Below are 24,700 nucleotides of genomic sequence, written 5' to 3'. Positions count from 1 at the left end.
CTATAGAAATCAGAAAATGAATTACACTGTTGAATATGTGTCATGTGCAGCAGCTTCAATGATAAAGTAATATAAACCAAGCCTAGCACAATATATTTCTAACCTATTCTAGAGATATCGTATTATTAAATGGAACGCGTTTAATATCCTGGTGGTGGGGATGCTAACTCATCTAATTTTCATCAGGCATCGGCCCGTCTGCATGACCGGTGGAATGCCCAGCGTTTTAATGGGGTGCCCATAAAATGATGGACGTTCCCCTCCAGCCTTCTATAGCGCAGCAGATTCCGTTGCGACAGTGTAGACAGTGATAGAATAAACTGTGGAACAACAGACAGACATGGAGGTAGGAGGGCCCTGCTGCACGCTTACAAACTAGCATTTGTCCATGGCTTAGCTCTCATGGGTGTCTGTTATTGCTCAGCAGAACTTATTTTACAAAGACAGTAGTATTTATAGTTATTGATCACAAAATGTTATTGTATACAATATTTGTATTTTTGCCCTTCTGGTATTAACTCATAAAGATGCTTGGGGCTATTAACTCTTGAGCAGGCCATGTAAGACTGGCAAGAAGCAGCTGGTCCTGAGATCTACCCCTGCAGACCTGAGCAATTGCCCCACAACTTAGTCATCATCATAGTGAAGCAGATGCTTACAGGAAACTGTTGGTGATTCAATTTAAAAGGAAAATCTGGGGAATAAGGAGAATATGGTAAATCACGTTAGTATCTCTGGCTCAGTTAGGTTCCTTTGTAGAGCAGTCACTTTAAAGCAGGATACTTTCAGCTAATCGCCTAAGTCAAGCTTGCTTAGCTTTGGTGAAAATCTTGGAAAGATTAGATCTCCTTTAGACGGTATAATTGTACCATTAGGATATAGCACACTGATAATCAATAATCCCGGTTTCTATTTTTTACTATAAACTATAAAATACAATTTAAGGGGAAATCAAATCAATTCCATAGTCCAGTCTTTTAAGTATTTTTAAGGCCCATACATATATATACATACCACATGTAGAAGTTACTCTTTCTAGCGCTGGAAAGGGGCTGCACACAACCTTCCAAGTGTTATTACCTTGGATTTACCAACAGAAAAAATATGTATAATGCGGAAGCGGCACCCCACAGTAGGGATATATAAAATGATCAAAATCTACCAAGTAAATACATATACTTAGGTCCTGATACTTTTCCTCCTGTGTTAGTGAGGATGTCATACTGAAGAGACATCTTGTCAAGTCCTTTTTTTATAATGTTCTCATAACCAAGGAAAAATAAAAATAAAGATGTGGTCTGGTAAGTCTTAATTTGTACAACCTTTTCCTTATTCAGGTTGTGGTCTTTTGTACTTTTAAGGATCACTTCCTGTGTTCTCCTATATTAGAAAGTGCTTACATCATGCTTACATTTAGCTTATGTTGTATATTCTCATAAAGGTATCTTTATCTTTATAAGGATGTTACTATGATTCTTCACTCACTGTCCTTGGAGACGTTGTTCTTATATTCTCTGGGAATGGGAAAAAGATTGAATAATAATGCCCGTTATGCAGAGGCGTAGCGAGGGCGGTGCCGGCGGAGCACACGCTCCGGGCGCAGGATGATTGCATGGCGCCGGAGCTGTGCTGTGGCACCGCCAGCTCGCTCGCCAGCCAGCTCCCCCGCCCGCCCGCTAGCTTCCCCGCCCGCCCGCTAGCTTCCCCACTCCATGCTCGCTGCTGCTATAAAATTCACGGGTCCCGCTGGACCGCTAGCCAATGGGCGCTTGCGGTCCAGCAGCCAATCAACTGATGGCTGCTGGACCGCGAGCGCCTATTGGCTTGTGGTCCAGCGGGAGATATGAATTTTACGTAGCCGCATCTCTCCCCCGGACACAGCACATAGAGCCGTGAGCGGGCGGCAGTGTGCACACTGGCAGGGGGGAGGAGAGGGGAGGGGTGCACACTCACAGCACACACACACTATCTCTGTCAGCACAGGCAGGGGGGGGGGGGCGCCTGGCTGTAACTATGGTGTACTCCCACCCTCCACCCACCCTGCTGCACTCACCCTCCTAACCACATAACCCACCCACCCTGCTGCACCCACAAACCCACCCTACTGCAGCCACCCACCCTGCTGCATCCTACTGCAGCCACCCACCCACCCTTCTGCACCCACAAACCCCCCCTTACTGCAGCCACCCACCCACCCTGCTGCATCCTACTGCAGCCACCCACCCTGCTGCATCCTACTGCACCCACATACCCTGCTGCATCTTACTGCACTCACCCACCCACCCACCCTGCTGCATCCTACTGCACTCACCCACCCACCCTGCTGCATCCTACTGCACTCACCCACCCACCCACCCTGCTGCATCCTACTGCACCCGCCCACCCTGCTGCACCCTACTGCCCCCTTGGCATCGAGCATGAAGCCCCTTGGCATCGAGCATGAAGCCCCTTGGCATTGAGCATGAAGCCCCTGGCATTGAGGTAAGTGGCACTTATGTGTCAAATGTGTAATCGGCATTATGGTGTGTTGTATGTAATGGGCATTGCGGAGTGTTATATAGTATGTCATGGGCATTGCGGAGTGTTATATAGTATGTCATGGGCATTACGGTGTGTTATATAGTATGTCATGGGCATTATGGTGTGTTATATAGTATGTAATGGGGATTATGGTGTGTTATATAGTATGTCATGGGCATTGCGGAGTGTTATATAGTATGTCATGGGCATTATGGTGTGTTATATAGTATGTCATGGGCATTGCGGAGTGTTATATAGTATGTCATGGGCATTATGGTGTGTTATATAGTATGTCATGGGCATTGCGGAGTGTTTTATAGTATGTCATGGGCATTGCGGAGTGTTATATAGTATGTCATGGGCATTGCCGTGTGTTATATAGTATGTCATGGGCATTACGGAGTGTTATATAGTATGTCATGGGCATTGCGGAGTGTTATATAGTATGTCATGGGCATTATGGTGTGTTATATAGTATGTCATGGGCATTATGGTGTGTTATATAGTATGTCATGGGCATTATGGTGTGTTATATAGTATGTCATGGGCATTACGGTGTGTTATATAGTATGAAATGGGCATTACGGTGTGTTATATAGTATGTTATGGGGATAACGGTGTTATTTAGTATGTCATGGACATTGCGGAATGTTATATAGTATGCAATAGGCATCATGTGTGGGCTTATGTGTAATTGGAATTACAGAGTTCACTAAAATGTCCAATGGGCATTGCGGTGTGTGGTATAATGTTGGTCCCTGCCCACTTTTCACTGTGCAGGAGCCTCACCTACTACAAATTCGGGGGGAAGGGGGCGCGAAACATGCCTTTGCTCCGGGCGCCGTGGCACCTAGCTACACCACTGCCGTTATGTATATTAGGTGTCTAGAGCCATATACTGTGAACTCTGCTAAAAGGGCAATACCCTTATCTGCCAAATAGAAGTTGACACCTAAGGGGTCACCTCTTTTGTCGAAGCTGTAATTATATGCTTACTTTACATTAAGCATGCACAGTATATGCTCATACAGGTATCTTTAAATGTTTTCACAAGCAATGCTCACTTGTATATACTTGGGATCCTCCTATAACGGTTTCCTTAAAAACTAAAATGTCTGGTCAGAAAGCACTAGTCGATTATATTTAGTCAATATCATAAACACTTTATTTCACAAGAATTTTCCATATATCAAAAACATAAAAATATTTAAAAAGGGGGCCTGTTTTGAGCTGATCCACACTACATGTATATGCTGTATATGTCTAGTGTCTGATTGTGTGTCTCCGAAACACTGCCATCTGTTGGCAGCGAATGGAACTACATCTCTTTCTCTCTTACACATGCACAAACACAGATGCAATCACAAGGTAGCAGACTAGCTTTCGAAGCATTTACTTCAAGTGGGCTTACATATTATATATCTATATAATCTGAATCCTGGGACATTTTTGCTTTACAGGACTGTAACTCGAAAGCCGGAATTCAATGTTCCAGCTGTTGAGTGTTGGAAAGTCCGGTGAATGGTTGATTCCACAATCCACAGATGTTTCCAACAAAACACTGATTTACCTCCACAGGGAGGTGAGTCTGTAGCAGGTGAGTCCCAGCAGGGATTGAATACCTTAACTGCTGATTTCCACTCTTGGAAATCTTTGCAGAAATTGTATCCAGCCCCAACCCGTTGTCTCCTAGTCTCTCATATTTGATTTTAACTCTTTAAACTCTTATAACTTTAACAAGTCATTGTGTTTACAATTCATTGCTGATTGGTTGGGGTAATTATAACTGGAAGTTTGGCACTGACAACATCCTTTGATAAAGCTGCCAAAGCACGGCAGCAAAATACATTAGCATTGCCTTGTATACCACTTACCTGGGCCTTTTTAATTGCCTACTCACTGGTCTTTCATTTACCAACAAATTTATTAACAATTGGACAACCTCAACTCAACACTGGAAGGTGAGTCCTACAAACTTGGTTACAGATACTGTATAGATATTGAAGATCAGCCTTCTTGGATTGATTGGGATTTCTATCCCGGATTCCTGTGCGAGTTCCGGGCCGCGTTTAATCCACACGCAACTCTGCAAACTTTGCAGCATTGCGTGTGGACCAGAATAAGTTCCTAAGTGTCAAGTGCCTGTTTTTATCTTTATAAATGTTCACCATGATATCACATCAAGATAATACATACCTAATGGGGCCTAAACACTTTGTGCCAGAGATTTAGCATGGGATATTCAGCATGAGAGATTCCCCTTGAGCTTCCCTGAATCTAGATCGTTCAGAAAGGGCCAGCTATGTGCCCCAGTGATTAAGCATAGAGATTAAGCATGGAAGATTTAAGTTAAAAAAGTAAATTAAGAATGGGAGATTTAAATTAAGCAAGTAAATGAAGGTCGCAGATCGCTGTCGCCCACTACACAAAAAACACGGGCGATGTGCAGTCTCTTACTAAGCGATTGGACTAGATTTATCCAGCAGTTGGATATAAACCTCCCGGTGCGGGCCGCACATCGCTATACCTATGGGTCCTACACACACAGCGATGTCTGTTTAATTTCTAAATGATCTAGTCAAATTAAGTTAGATTGCTGAAATAATAGCGCTTTATCGTTAAGTGTGTAGGCCCCATAAGTTTCCTTTTAGGTCACTAATCTATACAATAGTGAAATTGCTAAATTCATACAGTAGTTTTTGTAAAAAAATTCAAAGGAGAACCGAAAGGTATACAGGTTGAGTATCCCGTATCCGAATATCCGTTATCCAAATTATTCCGAAAACCATACTTTCCAGAAAGTGGAAAAAATAATTTGTTTAGCTAAAAACTCACTGGGGACATTTGTAACAGCACTACTGAGGACATGATATGTAACTGGCACTATATATGTACAAGAAAATGATTGCTTGGCATTCAAATTCAATATCTGTGATAGTACACAAATTTTGTTTCTTGTTTTGAAACCTTGTTTTTTTAACAAATAAAATATATTTGTGTGTATTTTATGTGGTAATAAAATATATTTGTGTTTCTTTTATGTGTTTATACAGCATAAATGCAAGATACTTCAAAATACATCATTGAAATATTAAAATATTTCAAAATACGGAATAATCCGTTATCCAAAATTCTCCTGGTCCCGAGCATTTTGGATACGGGATACTCAACCTGTATTATAAATGTAAGCTGACTATAGGGATAATAATCAACATGTGTTAGCAACCTCTGGCACACAGATATTTGTACCTCACCAAAAGTTTGGATGATTTACCAGATAGGACCAATATGTAAGTAGTAGGCTTTATTATATGTATAGGAAGGAAGCAAACACGCTCGCCTTAATTACATATTAGCTGAGACACTAGTAGCAAAAGGGGTACTTATATGTTAGTTGGGCGCCCGTTACGTAAAAGGTTGCTGACTCCCATTCTACAAACTGTGGATTGATTGCCAACATCAATGTAATCACGAGAATAGCTTGTAGCAGCCATAGTAATATTAATAAAAGTCACTACACAGTATCAGTGGAAAGCATTTAAAACACAACCAGTGAGAAACCTCTGTCTGTTATCATCATTAGCTCACATTTTGCACCAAGGGTTAAGTGATCCTTGAATTTGCATTTCATTCAAACACTAACGGCTAAATTATTAAAGGTGGATTTGGTGATTTATAATATTGTCCATTGAATTTGGAAACTGTCCATCTACTTAAGTTAAAATGGTCCGAAAACTGGACTATGAAACACTTTAAAACATTGGACCAACAAAAACATTGGTGTTTTTACATAGCTGTGTATAGAAACTGTAGCATTTACTAATGGTTAGTTTTAAAACCAATGGCAATAGGACTGCAAATAATAGACCTGCCTGCAGAGGCCGCCTAGGGCCCAGTAGGTCTCAGGAGGCCCAGTAAAGAGTCCCACTATCTGTATGCAGAAGACTCCCACTATCTCACTGTGTGAGGAGGGCAAGCAGCCTAGCCCCAGCACAGTAGCAGCTGCTACTGCCAGCACATTGCCTTGGCTCCCAGTAATGTCACTGTTAAGCAGTGGGAAAAGTCTTGTGCCAGGCAGCCTGAGAAAGAGAACCCCACCATTGTCTGTTCTGATGACTCATCATGTCATTATGTCACAGTAACTAAGCTGGGAACGGTCACATACATTGCTGTGCATGTACCCTAACCCACTCTAAGCCCCCACTGCAACCTTCTAATCCTTACGCTTATGTGTTGTATATATGGCATAATAGGTAGAGATTTATTAGAGAAAGGGTATTTAAGTTGGTGTAGCAGTTTTGATTGGGGTATTGGGGTTATAGATTATGGTTATTATGAAGTTTTGGGTGAGTTACTGTGGTCAGGATTAGGGTAGGTGTCCTTCTTTTACAAATCTAATTGACTTTGTGTAGATTTAGGCCCAGAGTATACAGCACACATATACACCTACTGTAGATCCTTTCCAGTCCAAGAAATACATGGTCTTGGACCAATAATCCTGAGAATGCATCCTATTGATTTACTAGGGTCTAGTGGCAATGTTAAATGATGTTCTATAATAGGAGAGAAATGTTTGGAAACAAAAATGGATTCATCCACTGTATGTGGGCAGTCAGTTTACTTTAAATGTGACAAAAAGTATTACACACAACTGAGCATTTATTGGTAGACTGCCCATGCTCCAATGTACTCTAGCAATGCTGCCTGCAATCAGGAACAAAATGATAGTGCTATGCATTGTTTGAGGGAGGGGACCCCAAACCGGTGTCTTGCCTAGGGCCCCACAAGATTTGGAGAAGCACTGCATAGATCACTATGATCAGTGCAGGCTTTGCTACTATAAAAAGCAAAGAACGTGTTAAAATGTAAAAGTAAAATGTGCGGATTCCCTCCAAATTGGTATCCAGCCTAGAATCTCTCAGTATCGCCTGGAATGGGAAAATAGGAGGAAAATACTAAGTGGAGTTCCCCGATTTCCCTATAACCAGCAACTGTGGCCTGGGCTGTACACCGCTGAATCAGCCCAATATAGCTTTGTCCACTTGCCATGCAAAATAATTCAACTCTTCAGAGCCCTTTTGAAGCACTGACTCACAGAAACTGTGCTGCCCACCTTGGAATTATTGCATTTGTTTTCTGTAACACAAAGTTAATTTATTTATACACTACCTTTAGAATTAGCTCCTGTCATTACTGCAATTGCTCTCTTTCATTAAGATGTCTCACTAGTTCGGGGTGAATGGATGACAGATGACAGTGTCTTTTATATCCCATGTAAACACCTTTTCTCATCTTGTAAATTGTATACTGATATAAAATTAGTATCATACAGTATTGAACACTTATATGTGGCTACAGTATGTCTGCAGAAAGAAAGGTATGCAAACCTGCAGTCAGACAGTAGCCTTTTATACTAATTATATCCAGTGGGGTGCAATAGCAGCTGGAGGGAGTGGTAATGTAATTATGGTGTTTATATCCTATGGGGAAGTTGGGAAGACTTCCCTATGCTCTTATTTTAATGATCTGTTTACAGTTTGCATTGATGCATATGTTTACACAGAACCTGGACTAGAATGTAGGACCTGGAGCAAGAATCAAAACATACAGTACATCCTCTAATCCTCAACTGTAACAAAATTAAGTGTAATATTTATTTCCCAGCTCATCCACTTTAGTGATTACACCTCTCGTGGTAACTCTAAACACAGCTCTTAGTTTACTGATATAATTCATATTTAGGAACATGAAAGACTGTCAATTAAAATGATTATATTGATGATTTCATATGACTGAGCATACTTACTGTGACAGAAAATAAATGATATTAAGAGCTTACTGCCTACCCTCCTGGAATGGCCGTGAGGGTCCCGCAAATCGGGCCCCCCCCGGGAAGGGGGGGCATGTATACCGCATTTTCCCCACAGCCCCAGTTCCCCCCTTCCCCGTGGTATAAACCCCGGAATTCCGCGGGTCTGCGGGGAGAGGGCGTGTAGGCATGCAGAATAAAATTACACGATTCGCTTCATTTCGTGTCATTTTAGCCCCTCCCACCATCCACGGACTCGCAAATTGTTGCAGCTGCCAGTCATGGGGGCGGGGCTTAGTGACGTCAGCCTCACCCCACCCCCAAAATGTAGCCTCTTTCTCGCCCCCCTCTCACTCCTCTCTGGGCTTCTCCCGGAGAGGAGTTTGAAAAAGTCGGCAAGTATGGTTAAGAGGGACCTGCCGCAGTCATGGTTTAAAAAGGGGTGGCGCATTGAGTTGAAGAGCAGGGCCTTGATCGAACTTTTCCGTCATTTTGTGGGCCCCCAGAACCTGTCTCTGCAATGACAGATGCCATGTGCACAAAATCTTTTTAGTGACCACTGGCTGCTGGTAATCACCAGCTGCAGAGCAGAGTAGTGACCCGCGGTTGGGACAGGTGGACTGTGTTGGGACAGGTGCACTTTCCATAGACACCACTACAACATAGAAATTTACCATAATGTGTTTCTCGAAGCACAACTGTAAATTGACTCAAAATAGATTTAGGAAATACTGTAGACCACCTTTTTCCACACAGATCAGTCAGATATGTGCAGTGCTTTTTTGTTTCAAATTAATTTAATAGTTTTTTTTTTAAACACACACACACACACACACACACACACAAAAAACTGTGTGGAGGCCCAATCACAATAATATCACAATATTAGATAGCACTACTGCCTTTGTAAAATAAGTTCCATTAAGCAAGAACAGGCATATAAATGAGTGAAGACATAGGCAAATGCTGGTATACAATATATACATATACAGTATTACAAACCCCGGCCCAAATGTGCCCTGAAAGTTGGTTTTCCAATCAGGTTTCTGTTGAATGGAACCTGACTTTGCAGCGGAACATAACTGAGGCAGAGTTTCTAATGAGATGTGCCAGGGGAACTGTGTTTATACCATGTATACCCCTTAACCCCAACAAATATCAATTCAAGTGACTGCAGATTCCTGTAAGTGCCTGCTTTGCAATGAAAAGTGCAGATTTCAAGACGATCTGCTTCTCCCAAGGACAGCTTTTTTGTGGTATGATCACCCCAAGCATAATTTCCTGCTATTCACTGAAGGAATAGCAGCAAATATTGATTACAAATAAATTTTGTGATCAATGTGTATAATATAAAATATACATCACAATATTAAATATAAATATTAAATGTCACTACAGCTTATAAATATATTGAATTTTTAAAGTCTTATTATATTTAAACATAGGACTCTTTAAAACACAGAAATATATTTAGATAGCTAAACCTTAGTGCAATAACTGTAATAGAAAAATCAAATGTTAAAAACAAATATTACTGTAATGTGGAAGTGTTTTCCCATAGAGCAGTTATTGTAGCCCTGGGAGGAAGAGTTGTACACAGTGGATCTCGGAATCATAACAACAGCTGTGATGAGTCAGCACTAATTGATCTCTAAATTTATTTACTAATCATAAAGCATCTATATGGATGTTAGCAGGAAGAATCCAGTAAGTACACTATAAAATCCATTATTGGACCTTTTTAACAAATACTATAATTAATGCCAATAACCATGTCACATGCGAGTACTGTAATTACTGTATGTTTACTTGTCTTGGCATCATCTCCATATAGATATTTTAAATTCTGGACAGATCCATAATAAAATTAGTCATGTTTTGTGAATTTCAGAAATGGTAATTTTAGGATTATGAAATGATAATTCAAACTGCTTTAGAACATACTTGCCTACTTATGAAAACTAGTTTCAAGAAGATTATTGTTGGTAGCAAAATTTTGCACAGCGCCCCATTGAGGGGGCGTATCATGCTCCACCCGGTGGGCGTGTCTAGTTCCATATATAAAGAGATTGTGAAAATAGATTGTGAACGTGGCAACTAAAAGTGTGGGTGTGTACTGCTACATCTGAGAGGAATCTTTTAAAATTACTTATATGCAAATGATGAGCCCCAAAGCAGTTAGTAAGAGCTACTATACTTAGTAAAATGTTGGGAAACGGTGCTGATGATTCAATGTAAATGTATCTATCTATCATTACTTTTTCCCCACAAACATTAACAGCTACATAATGTGGACTAGCTGAAATGAGGGAGATTGCTAGACTAATGAGGGAGAGATGGAAATTGCTGTTATTTCTGGGAGTCTCCTGCAGGGTAGGCAACTATGCTTTAGAATGTGATACTGCTCTAGTTAAACATTGCCACAAATAACAGTAACTTTATACCACTGCCAGGGATAACTTATTTGTAAATGCAATAAAAGTTTTAAAAACAAACTTGATACAATGACAGGGAATTAAGGTTAGGCGGCAGGGGTGGGGGGTGTTAGCTTTTGGCTTTGAGGGACTGGGCAGTTAGGATTAGGCTGCATAAGGGAACTGCTAGATTTAGGCTGCAGGAGGCAGAAGTGATGGAATGGCTGATTAAGGGGAGGGCTAGGATTAGGGCTAAGGCAAAAATATTTACTTGGATACTCTGGCCATTGGATTTCTGTTGATGGTCTTCCTAATTTCAGTATCCTGACTGCTGGGGCTCATTACCCATTTGGGCATGAGGTTTAGCGTGTTAAAAAAACTTTGTATATTTTACACCCAATTTTGGATTATCTGTGTCTGTACAAATCATTTTATGTGCGAAAACTTTGCCTTGGTGGTGAAGGTGCAGAAGGTGGAGGGGTCTTTGTTTGCCTTAACTATCCGTTGAGTTCCTGAAGTTAAGTATTTCACATTAGGGTCATTACATATAAAGTATGTATATATCTATTGTCAGTGTTACTCACCAGCAATGGTTCAAAAGTTTTCAGGCACCATTCCCAATGGTACCTTAGGTATTGCCCCCAATATGAGTGTTCATGGTCCATGGGAGTATCAGTCATCTGTCCTCATGCCAGTGTCATTCAGACTCTGTGATTTCTTAGCAAATGGGACATGACGACTAATTCATTGTTGTATGCACATATCAACAGAGTTGCTATTTTTTTAAGGCTATGTACTTACTAATTATTACAAAGGTACCACCCAGAAAAGAATATAGATGCCCACAGGAGCCACTGCAAAGTCCCCAGCATTTGTGCACACATACTGCATTCAGCATCTACTTAATAACAATGAACATCAAGGCCCTGAGTGAGACTATGGTCTTGTAGACTGGCAGCAGCAGTAGCGATGCTGGTGCAATGTTTCTCTATATACAGTAAATTATCAAAGCTGAAGGCAGAAAATGGTGATGAGACATCTGTGTTTTGCTACCACTCCTCATAACCTACACCAAACAGTCCTTTCCTGTCAAAAACAGTTACAGGAGCCCTTGCATATGTTCATGGTGATATTCCAAACAGCAGCCACAACATTGACCTGGCAGATTAACTGTTTTGAGTATAGAGAATTAGGCTAGTAGTAATTTCCCTCCACCAACTCTTGCTGCTCCTGGCGCATAACTACATGTGATGGCAGGGAGTGAGTACTTGAGAACCACCCAAGACCCTTTGTTCAATAAAATTGTAGGTGCCCTGGCTTGCGGGGATGTAAAACATTGCCATTGCTCTTGGAATTCAAGTTATTTATGGGTGGGAGTAAAGATAAGTGTAGGTGTTACCTCTGGACCTCAGTTGGGCATTCAATCTCCACTAATGATAGTTGGCCAGGAATATATCAAAATGTGCAACTTGCTCAGAAGTGCTGGACTTTCTGTCCTAGACCTATTCTTTGATCTTTTGGGATGTTCTAAGATAAACACGTTATTTATTGTAGCTTGCTTCCCTTCTAGTTAAAGGTTGCAATTTCTATACAACATATGAGGAACGCCTCTCTCCACCTCACCATTTCTATGAATTTGTCAATGTAAGTCAATGGCTTCTTAATCAGTACATACTCTACCCCGTTTTCTGGGTGTCTGATGTTATATGCTTCCATTATCTTTTCCATAAGATTGGGCACCAGGTATTTGGCCCATTCTGCTTATTTAATTCAATGGAACACAATCAATGGCTCAAAAATATGCATATGAATGTCATCATTAGATGTTGCTTCCTCATAGGTTGGTATATCTCTATACCCCAACCTAGGTGTAGGTTTTGCTGGTTCCACCAGTGTGGGTAGGCGTACAGACACTTTCACCACTGGTCATAAGGAGCTTCTCCATCTCCAAACAATGCAAAGTATTCTTGTTGCTACACCCCACTGCCCACAGCTGGTGATTCTTGGTCAATGAACTCTCTACTTGCACTTGGCCCTCCTTCTTCCTCTGATTCCTCATACTTGGTATGAGGGTTCTCTTGGCCCTTGTTTTATTATGATCTGCTTGTGTGTCCGCTGCAGTTATATCATTTCTTTGCAATTAACACATTCCTGCAGATATACATTATTGATTTTTTTTTTCGTATATCATTTCAATCCATCTTCTGTTGTTGCCTGCATGGAAAGTGATCCCGTTATTACTGCCATCAAATGAAAGGGCTCTTTCAGTAACTCAGGTCCATATAAGAAAAGAATACAACTGTAATCAGAATAGTTAAAATGGAAGCAGGGGCATCAATAAGTAATACAGTCACATGAAGCAGTTACCAGGTGCTCACTAATTCCGGCCAATGACATGACAGAGTCCTGATCCTCTATGTTCAGTAGCACAGATATACTGACTATAGTGTCTCCTTTTAGATCGGTATGCGGTCATTGGGTAAAAAGGACTATAGTGTAGTTGTGAATCTAGAATTTACTGACCCACGGTCAAGCTTAACCTTAATTTAATCTTAATGTACACTTGCATTTGGGCAGTTTGAAACTTTATAATACAAGTTACATTTTAATAGTAAACAAAGTTAATAAAGCTCGTTCCACTTTTCTCCTTGTTTGAGATGTATATTTATTTTGCAGCTTCAAATTGAGTTTGCTAATTACATGTGGTATTTACGCAATGTGGATAATTTGGCAATGGAAACAGAGAACCCATCACAAGTTATAATGAATTCCTTCATTCAGTGGCATACATTTGAGCTGAACTGCACATGGGCCGTAATGTTTACCACACAGAGGCATAGCTGGAAATTGCATGGATATCCATAAAATGTGTTGGGCTATCCTGGGCGGTAATTGGCTACCAGCAGAGGGCATGTCACAGTCATGTCAGTTTTAACCACTGTGTTTAACCACTGTGTTTAAATAAGAAGACATTCTGTGCATTCCATAGAGCTGATGCCTTATAGGATGATTTGGCCAATTAAACTGATAGTGTTTCTTTGTATATACATCGATGGTTAGGTGCTTCAGCCTTTGGGAATATCAATAAGATGCAGCTTAGCTACAACATTTATATAAAGATGTAGGGCCAGATGTATCAAGCTCTAAAAAGTTATAAAGTGGTAAACAACCAGCCAGTCAGTTCCTAACTGCCACTTTCAAATCCAGTCTGTAACATGACACTTAGGAGCCTTGGCTGGTTGTTTATCACTCTTCACTTTATCACCTTTTGAAGCTTGATACATCTGGTCTGTAGTAATGGCCAGTGGGCCTGATACAGCATGAGTTGTAGTTTTGCAAAAAATTGCAAAACTACAACTCAGAGTGCTAACATGTGGGGGGCCGCCCAGCACAGGGCAAGGCAGGCACAGGACAGCCATGTTTTGGGTAACAGCAGCTGTGTGTGATGTCACACAGCCACCTTGAATGAAACAGGACATGCCTGCATTGTTTACACTGTGCCCACCCAACGCCGTATTGGCGCCAACTCACCAACGTGATGCTACCGTCAGCAAATCCGTAGACTTTGGTCACATTTTACAGAATGCTACCGGAGTTTAAGGGCTCACGTCTGCTCACCCCTGCATTAAAGTGGAAAGAGGGTTGGGAGAAAAAGTCTTTGTTGCAATGGAGATTGTCACGGTAGATAGATTCAATTTTAAAGTTAAGTGTGATGCCAGATCAAGGACATAATAGGAATTAGCAAGAGGGAGAAGCAGTGGGGGGTTGTGTAAAGGAAAGGTTCCCATAAGGGGGAGCAGCCGGAGAGGTTATATATTACTGGGGGGGGGGGGGGTAGCACTACTCGTGAGCAGGTTAAAGAAATTACAGTTGAATAATAACATTTTATTTGCAGATTGACATGACACTCCAGAGAAGGAGACTAATGGATGAGAGGAGCCAAGGAAAAGGATTAGAACAATTTATTTTTTCCATAGCATTAGAAAGCTATTAACACTAAATTACAAGTTTACCTAATACAGAAGGCACCTTGCAAAATGTATAAATATATTTTTTTAAATATGAGAAACTGAGAATGTTGTTACACATGCTCTATGACTGGACTGGAAACTATTGTTCTATCAGCAATGCTAAGCTACTGTATATGTTGCCTTCCTGTAGGCTTTGAAATATATAAAGTGTAGCATGCAGCATACCATACGCAGCAAGTCTTCCCATGATCATGCTACATGTATTTAGTTTTTCTCCCCCACAGTTTTTTCATGGATATCTTCATTTCCTCATTCCTCAGAGTATAGATGATGGGGTTTAACATTGGTGCTATGATCGTGTAAAACACAGACACTAATTGATCTGCTTGAAAGGTTTTGGATGGTCTCATATAAATGAAGACGCAGGGACCGAAGAAAAAAGTTACCACTGTAAGATGGGACGCACAAGTTGAAAAGGCCTTACGTCTGCCTTCAGCGTTCCGTATTTTAAAGATTGCCTTACCAATGCCAACATAAGATATTAGGACAGCCAGGAAGCAGCCAAGTGATACAATACCACTGTTGGTCACTATCATAGCATCGATCATGGTTGTGTCAGTACATGCCAGTTTTATTAGAGGTGGGATGTCACAAAAGAAACTGTTTATTTCATTAGGGCCACAAAATGGCAGCCCCATAGTCAGTGTAGTCTGGATGTTGGAGTGCACAAAGCTAATGGCCCATGTTGCAGCTACCATCCAGAGACACCGCTGTTTACTCATGATGGTGGAATACTGCAGTGGTTTGCAGATGGCTGCATAGCGGTCATAACCCATAGCTATAAATATAAAACATTCTGCACAGGCAAAGAAGTGAAAGAAATACAGTTGACTGATGCAGCCATTAAATGAAATGGATTTCCTGTCAGAAAGGAAATCTACCAACATCTTTGGCACAGTTACAGATGAGTAGCAAAGATCAATAAAAGACAGTTTACCCAGGAAGAAGTACATTGGGTTGTGGAGATGATAATCTGTTCTTATAGTAAACATGATTAAAATATTCCCACAAAGAAGCAAAGTGTATAACAGCAGAAACAGTGAGAACATAGCATATTGCAGGCTGTGGGGAAAGGTGAAAGCCACAAAAACAAATTCTATCACTTCAGTTGTATTATGTTTACCAATAGTAGTGCCAGAAATGTGGGATTTCTGTGAGTTCACATGGCTCTCTGATATGTTATTAAATGAATCCATATTATCTATAATGTATAATGAGAAATTGTTAGTAAATGTAAGTTAGTTCCCGTTTATTCAATAATGTGTTCAAATTACAGTATGACATAATTATTGAGACACCGCCTACTATTCATATTTTTCTCACAACTAAAATAAACCAAACCATGTAAAAAAAAAAGTCCCAAAAACTAAAAATAAAAAGAAATGGCAATTATATATATATATGCAGTTTTCTGACAGTTTGACCATTAATTACTCAGTGGAAATAGAGCATAATTGCCTACCCTCCTGGAAGCTGCAGGAAGCTTCAGATTTTTGCGGTAGCACCCTGCCACTCCAGAAGAGAAGGACCTTCTCCCTCATTAGGCTCTCTTCCTAGTGAAGCTGACAGGATGGTGTTATAATGACCAGCATTAGTCCGTGGGAAGGGGACAGGGCTACATGTCTGGAATTATATCATGTAGCCCCGTTCCCTCACTACTGACTGCCAGTCGCAGGTGTTTCCCTGTCTATCCACAGCCAAACCCCTGAAAATCATCTTACTAAGGACTGTCTGGACCTTAATATCTAAGGACTGGTAAATATCCCTAATGGGGTATGACCTATCTGGACTGACAGCTGTTATTACTGGGGAACATAGCAGATCATATAGTATTAGGGTTAAAACCAGAACACTGTTGTACATCAACATATTGTTGTGCATATTTGTAAGCCTGCTAATTAGCTTTCTTCATATTGACCTTTCATGTGGAACAACAGTGTTTTTTTTTATCTTCTTATATATGTTTATTAATGTCTAATAATTTTTATCGACTGCATCATTCTATTTATTAATTATATATATTGTTCTTCTCCCCGTGACTCATCCTAGATGATCTGTTATGGACGCGGAAGTCATCATTGGAGCCAGGGGTAATTATAGGAAGAGTCTATCTATCTTTTCAATAGCACTGCATATGTTTTAAATATATTATTAAGACATTGTTATTATTTAAATAAAATAAAATAACTATAGCAACAGAACTCCCAGCTCCGGAAGTAAAATGATGACCGGAGTCACATAGGAGCTCAGGAACAGATGACCGGAGCCCACCGATTCTCGTTTTTTATACAGTGATCAGCCAGAATCTCTCAGACAAACATGTTCCAGATCCAGATCTGAGCTCATCCTTCACTGCCAGCAGGCAAAGTAGGCTGTGCAAAGGTAGAGGAACCAGTGGGTAGACTGAATAATGATTTCTCAATAATACTTTATTACAGGACTCCCTCTGGTATTTATTATATTAAAGCAGAAAGTTCCTTTGTGGAGCACTCTCTTTTGATTAGTTTTACATTTGATATAGTTAGTTATTAGTTATAAATGTAACACATAGCTTTTAGTCCTTGCGTTTAAAATAGGTTTACGAAAGGATTAAATGCTATATTTCATATTTCTATTTAATCAAAAATGAGTGCTCCACAAAGGAATTTTCTTCTTTTGACTGAACTCTTTCAGTCGAAATTTGTTTTGGAAAATTTGGAAGTTCTAGTTCCAGAAGCACCTCCAACATCACTGTACATTTACAATTATACTTATCCATGGATACGTTGGTTTAATTTATCACAGTGTCATTTCTGCTAGTTGTGTGCTGATTACCCACCTTACCCCTTTTCCACCTGCAAAAGTAGACAGTAATTAACCTGCACAGGAAAAATGTAAAAGCAGCATGGCTTATTCCAGACAAAAGTAACTTGTTTTTTTCTCTTTACTTACAAACATGAATCAGGCCCTTGCTAATTTTCCTCCAATTGCACTTTAGTAAATTTAGGTGATACTAAAATGAAAAGGTGTGAAAATACATTAATCGCATTATTATAGTAAAGATAATATTGATAAATGAACACCAACACAGGAAATGGCTTTTTACAGCAAAATTATTAAAACGCATGATAATCTGTTAGTTATATCAAAATATGTACTGTATGGAACTGAAAGTAGAAGCATCTGTAACAAAAGAAGGCTGAGGGTATAGAAAAGTACCAGTTCTCAAAGCCATTAGCGCATACATATGTGTATAGCTGTAATGTCAGGGTAGAATCTGATATGTAGTTACATCTTTTGTAAACAACAGGTATATGTGTATTTACAGGTATATGTGACTTCTTATTTTGTGACTGTAAATCTACTATTAGGTAATGTTTGTTAGCACTCTGTTTCCCGCCCTTGTGTGTGCTTTAGTCTTAATAAAATATTATTAATGCAAATATCATGAATTAGATTTTCTGACCAAACAACTAATAAAATATATACATTAACTGCTTCTTTTATGTAAAAAAAAATACTAAAACATTATAAAATAGATAATGAGATATAACAAACATTTTAGTTCCTTAAATTCTTTAGAAAACTTTATTTTTCAAAGCATATATCAAAAACATATACAGTCAGAAATGAAAGATTGGAGGTTACGAGTTGATTGATATATAGTACTTACCCATTCATTGTGTTTATTGTCACAATCCAAAATCCTATTCCACAGATATCGTCCCTTGCAACATCGTACTGTATATGACTGCCATATACGGTCCATACTGAGAATGCACCTGTTTTATTTTATCACCATGTCCATTGGGAAAACATTTCCTGTGAATTAATACCAGTTTATTCTACAGTGTGCTGTTATCAGTAACTCCCTTGTTTCTAATTATATTATTATTATACTATAATAAAAAGTTCTTCCTCATTTGAAGTCAACTATGCACTCTTGGGTAACAAATCTAAACAACTAAAGCACTAGCTAAAGTTTCGTTTACTTAGTTCAGTTTTTAAGTTGTGCTAAAAAGGAGTTTAAAAGGCAAAACTTTAAATACATAAACTGCATTGGTCAACTATGATTTCTATAATAAATAATTATATACATTGTGCAAATTAGTGTGAATTTAGGTATATATTTTGCTGTGTATATTTCCATGTAAATGTACGGGAAGTAAATGCATACTGTATATGGCGATTCTCTCGATAGAAAAACCTATTTCTAATTAGATTATGGGTCACTCCATGTTAGTACAACCAGCCATGACATCCACCAACTCAGATTTTCATGATGCTTTGTACATTTGATACTAACACGTTACTATATTAACCCATGCAAAATATTTCTTATATAGGCCTCATAGTTTTTGAGATATAGGCATAGGTGAATCTAGAGGGTGGTCCGAGGGTGCACAGGACCACCCATTAGCCCATCTTGTAGCTGATGGATGGGGCTTTCCAACGAGCCAAGCCCCGTGTCTCTAGCCCCCTGGGAACCGGAGATACTGCCAGGCAAAGCTGGAACGTTTTCCCTATAGGATAACATGGGACCCACTAATTCCCACCCAGTTCAACGGCTGCCAGTTCCCCCTTCGGCATCACTGAAGTTCGAGGTTGATCTCAGTCAAGCCAAAATCGCTGGGCCTTCAATCTGATACCAGGCTGGATCCATATAGGTTAATTGGTTCCAGGGATATTGAGGTTAAATCGTTTTTTTTTTTCATTTCTTAAATGTAATTTCATGATTGTTTATGTTCTTTGAGGGCAGATTTCTCCGGAACCAAACAGCCCAGTTTCACGGGACCAAAATCATTCAAAGCCAACTCAAAAGTTCTTCAATATGATACTGGTCTCATGTAAATGGGTCAGTTGGTTCCGAAGATATAGCTGGTTAGTTAAAGGGGGGTAGGGATAGGTGAGTGGTTGTCTCTCCTCCTCACACCAGAAAATGCAGGGACTAGGCTGGTGTATAAGGGGTCAGGCTGGGAATGTCCCTGCATGATCCTGGGACCATATTCCCGGGTAAAACCCTGCATTTTCTGTTGTGAAAGGGGTATTATTCGAAACAGCCGTGACCTGCCGTGCTCTGTATACAGCCGGGCAGCTCCCTGCTCTCTGCCCAGCTGTTAAAGACTGTCACCCCTGCAGCTTCCGCTCCAATTCTTCTCCCCGTTTTCACCTCAGCCCGCCCCCCCCTTTAATCATGTGGTGCCGGCGCCCGGCGTGCTCCCCCGACGTCACGCACAACAACAGCGCGCACAATATTTCAAATGTCCACTCGGCTAGAGGGGACACCAGGAGGGGAGTGGGAGCGTGCTCTGCGCTCTGCTCCTCTCCCCATAGAAGCAGCTGCACCGCTCTCCATCTCTCCCTGCAGCAGCAGCGAAGGCTCATATAGAAATTTACAGTAAGTGGCACTTTTGGGGGCATTGCTTAAGGGACGCTACAAGTGGCGGTATGTGAGGGCATTACGCATAATGTGTGGCTTAATGTGTAAGGGGCATTACAGTGTGCAGCATCATGCGTAAGGGACATTATGTGTGCAGCATCATGTGTAATGGGTACTATGGTCTGTGGCATTATGTGTAATGGGTACTATGGTGTGCAGCATCATGTGTAATGGGTATTATGGTGTGCGGCATCATGTGTATTGGGTACTATGGTGCCATCAAGCAAGAACCCCCTAGCAATGAGCACGTAGGTAAGCAGCACTTATGTGGCAAATATGTAATGGGCATTACGGTTTGTTATATAGTATGTAATGGGCATCATGATGTGTGGCACAATGAGTAATGGGCATTATGGTGTGTGGCCTTATGTGTAATTGGCATTATGGCGTGTGGCTTTATGTGTAATGGGTATTAAGGAGTTTGCTAAAATATGTAATGGGCATTACTGTGTATGGTCTAATGTGTAATACCACACCCCTTTTTATGATGCCACGCCTCCTTCACATGAGACCACGCCCCCTTTTTGACTCGCGGCTACGCCGCGCAAAGGTCCCCCTGCTATTATGTCTGGATGTCGGACCAACCATTACCATAATTCTAGATTCGCCTATGGATATAGGGGGTAATATTTTTTAGAAATTGCTTGCACATGCCCTTCCTGATACTTCTTTTTCATGTTAGGTCTATGTGGAAAAAAATTCCTAACTCAGGGGCAGATTTATTAAGCTCGGTGAAGTGATAAACTGTCTGGTTTTCATTACCGGCCAATCAGCTCCTAACTGTGAAGCTATAGGCTTGGTTTGAAAAATGTGACGTTTAAGGGAAAGGGGGAGAGGAAGATGGACCAGTGCACAGGTTGGTGTTGTAATGTATAAGTGTAAAAGGATAATTATAGCTGTCCACAATAGAATTTAATTATGAGAACAGGAGGTTCCCCAAGAAATCACGAGTGTGGAGGTGCACCCTAGAGAGTAAGGATTACTGGAAAGGAGAAGAAGGAACGACTCTCTTTTGTGTTGGGGCACTCTTAGTTTAATGATTATATCTAGTAATCTATACAGTTATGATTACTAGATTATCTGAAATGAAATATCGGTGGGATTGAGGATACTAGCTCAAAGATAGGGAGTAAAGTGGGAGAATGCTAGTTGCACAATGTGTTAGAGGGTGGACTGTTCCACCTCAAGGTGAGTTATTAGCGTTTAAAAATTAACTTTTATTAGGTATAGGGTAAAATAATTCCTAGACAGACATTTACAGACATTTAACGCAAAACATTTAGACATGTAGACAAATTAGGGTAACACTTAGATATCTGTGCCCATGGGGCAGTGTGTCCTCCTGTGATACCTCCACTGAGGTTGGTTATGTACGAAATCCCAGGTGGGATTGAAGCCTCCTCTGAGGTGGGTTGTGTATTGGAGTCCCTAGTGGGATGGTTGAGCCCTATCACTTGCAAAAAGTGGCTCAATCTCTGTTTGAAAGGTCCCTCGTTTCAGGAGGGGACTTAATAGTAGCGGGGTCAGAGGTTCCACTGATGAGACCTAGACGTTCCTGCACCGGGCGGGCCAAATCCCTGGGGTAACGATTGTGCAGAGAAAAAACCTATGCTCGGGGAGCTAGGTGGAGATCTTCGTGTCCAATCGGGTCCCTGGTTTCTCTATCAGTGTACTGGGTCCACCGTTTAGGGGATTAATTTTAGACACTGGGGTTCTTGTTTCCCATAAATGCGTCCACGCTAAGATCAGGTAATTCGTGTAACTATGGCCAGGGATATACCTTCTAGTACATCTCGGGTCAGGTTACTAGGTACATACAAAGGAAATCACATGGCATGCTACATATCTCACAAATAAGATAAAAAATTACCAGCATGAACTATCAACCCGTGTAACCCAATTTTCCTCTTTTTGGCGAGGAGATTATCAACAACGTTTAGCCCAAGAAAACCCCTTTGGATCTTTTACACTTCCCTGAAAGGAATCACAGTGCAGACATCAATTTCTAACTTAAGTCACAGTGTTACACTTCCTGAGCAATGATGTTCCCAGCAGGATTGACCTTTGTACAGAAATTGACTACAGTGTATGCAGTTTTACGGCTATGTGCTCATTGCACCATTACACCATTCTAAAGCATCCAAAAAATTGTCATTGCATCTATACACAAAATAAATACTAGGAGAAGGGGATCTTTCAATATATCATGGGTCTCGTTACTCATACAAGAGAACACAATATACCGGCCCGTAGTGGCCTAGTTACCAATAATCCCTTGGAAGGGTGAATATTTAGTTTTTCTGCCTCCCAAGCAAATACACAGTCTGTCTCACAAAGTCACGTGAGAACCGCACAGTAGAAAGGCTGATTTAGGTGAAGCTTCACTGAGTTTACATGTTACATTTGTGAAATTATTTCAAAAAGACACATCTAAATCACGGGAAAAAAGTAGCAGTATAGACTAACTAATTCTCCCGCAAGGAGACAGGGATAGGGCTGAAAGGAGGGGGAGTAAGGGAGGGTGGTTGAGGAGAAGAGGCAAGTAGGGGTGAGAATTGGGTAGGAGTTAGGGGTTGGGGTCCCGGTCTGCCCAGTGGGTATGGGTGGTCCCACCGACTTTATATACCCGTAACAGAAGGGAGAGTCTGGTTCAAGGCAGGAAAGTCTCCTTTCCCCTCTAGCAGGTTATCTGCTCCAACTGTCAGCTGCCACTTGGTGAGAGTGGGCTTTAAGGGTATTGTGGGGGATGTCGCCAACCTTATAGGGTATCGGGTCAGGGGTGAACAATGAAAGACTGCTCAAGGTGATCCTCTATAATAAGCGGCTGCTGCCCAGCTTTATATACCTGTGGGCTCAGGGTGGAATACTGTTCTATGGGAGAGGTCCCCCTTCTCTCACAGGACCTTCATACGCCCTGGGCCGGTTACCGTCAGTTTGTCGACGGACCTCAGAGGTATGGCGGGTGAGCGGGCTTATGTTGGCGCAACAAGAGGCATATGTCACAAGAGCAGTCAAGTGAGGAAACTGCTGTCAGGGCAGACCCCCAGATTCCCCTGTTTGGATAGTTTCCAGTGCAGGGTGAATCGTGGGTGCTGTGCCCGGATGAGTGTTCCCCGAGCAGGGAGTAATACCCTGAATAGTATACAGTCAATGCTGGGATAGGTGTGCTGCTATCCTCCTCATATGAAGCGCCACTTATGGTGGAGGGTGAGCGGCACCTATCAGAGAGCCAGCTAGTGGGATAAGTAGAAGGCAGGTTGTATGGTGGGCAAGAGGTGGATAGAAATTTGGGGAAGGGGGGGAGAAGAAGGGGACGGGAGAGAAAAGAGGTGGATAACACTGGTCAGGAGAGGTAACGGGGGATGCAGGAGAAGGTGGTACCTGCCTGTGTACAGCGTACACATGTGTGGCACTTGAGACGTCTCCTGCAGGGAATGGAGGCTGCGCGAGACGGCGTCCTGTGTCTGCACCTATTGATCAGCTGGCTGTGCGGGCTGCTTTGTAAGAGGCGGGAGGGTACCTGGGGAATCCCCTTGAGTGCGGCTTTAGACTAATTTCTGCCCGATGCTGCCGGAGTCTTCAGCAGGCTCAGGTGGCTGCTGCGGGGGACACTCAGTGTTAGGACTGCTTCCCCAGGGTCGCCAAGCGGTAGGACCCACGAGCGGTGTCGTGTAGTCAGCGTAAATGCTGCTGCTGCGGGATACGCTAGATAGTAGCGTCTTTCCCTCTGTCTCCTCGCTTAGATGCGGCTGCTAAGGGAGGCGCTTGGTAGTAGCGTCACTCCCTAAAATTACCAACGATCGTTTCACCTATGGGCTTCGTCAGGGTGTGTGTTGACACACACCCTGACGAAGCCCATAGGTGAAATGATGATCAAAAGCTGATCAATAGGTGCAGACACAGGACGCCGTCTCGCGCAGCCTCCATTCCCTGCAGGAGACGTCTCAAGTGCCACACATGTGTACGCTGTACACAGGCAGGTACCACCTTCTCCTGCATCCCCCGTTACCTCTCCTGACCAGTGTTATCCACCTCTTTTCTCTCCCGTCCCCTTCTTCTCCCCCCCTTCCCCAAATTTCTATCCACCTCTTGCCCACCATACAACCTGCCTTCTACTTATCCCACTAGCTGGCTCTCTGATAGGTGCCGCTCACCCTCCACCATTAGTGGCGCTTCATATGAGGAGGATAGCAGCACACCTATTCCAGCATTGACTGTATACTATTCAGGGTATTACTCCCTGCTCGGGGAACACTCATCCGGGCACAGCACCCATGATTCACCCTGCACTGGAAACTATCCAAACAGGGGAATCTGGGGGTCTGCCCTGACAGCAGTTTCCTCACTTGACTGCTCTTGTGACATATCCCTCTTGTTGCGCCAACATAAGCCCGCTCACCCGCCATACCTCTGAGGTCCGTCGACAAACTGACGGTAACCGGCCCAGGGCGTATGAAGGTCCTGTGAGAGAAGGGGGACCTCTCCCATAGAACAGTATTCCACCCTG

General features: G+C 41.8%; 1 protein-coding gene across 1 annotated transcript; it reads right to left on the bottom strand.

Annotated features, from left to right (window-relative positions):
- Positions 1–14,968: 14,968 nt before the first annotated feature.
- Positions 14,969–15,970, bottom strand: LOC146079217 (olfactory receptor 4E2-like). Its single transcript, XM_083186166.1, has one exon. It carries the CDS (start codon positions 15,968–15,970, stop codon positions 14,969–14,971), a length of 1,002 nt encoding a protein of 333 aa, XP_083042292.1.
- Positions 15,971–24,700: the final 8,730 nt, after the last annotated feature.

Source organism: Crinia signifera, chromosome 1, assembly GCF_055691185.1.
Source record: "Crinia signifera chromosome 1, ASM5569118v1, whole genome shotgun sequence".
NCBI lineage: Eukaryota > Metazoa > Chordata > Amphibia > Anura > Myobatrachidae > Crinia > Crinia signifera.
The sequence above is the reverse complement of the archived record's forward strand: the minus strand, read 5'-3'. Positions and strand labels throughout refer to the sequence as shown.

Excerpts from the sequence above, each read along its gene's own strand:
- LOC146079217 (XM_083186166.1), bottom strand. The coding sequence starts at position 15,970 with ATGGATTCATTTAATAACATATCAGAGAGCCATGTGAACTCACAGAAA.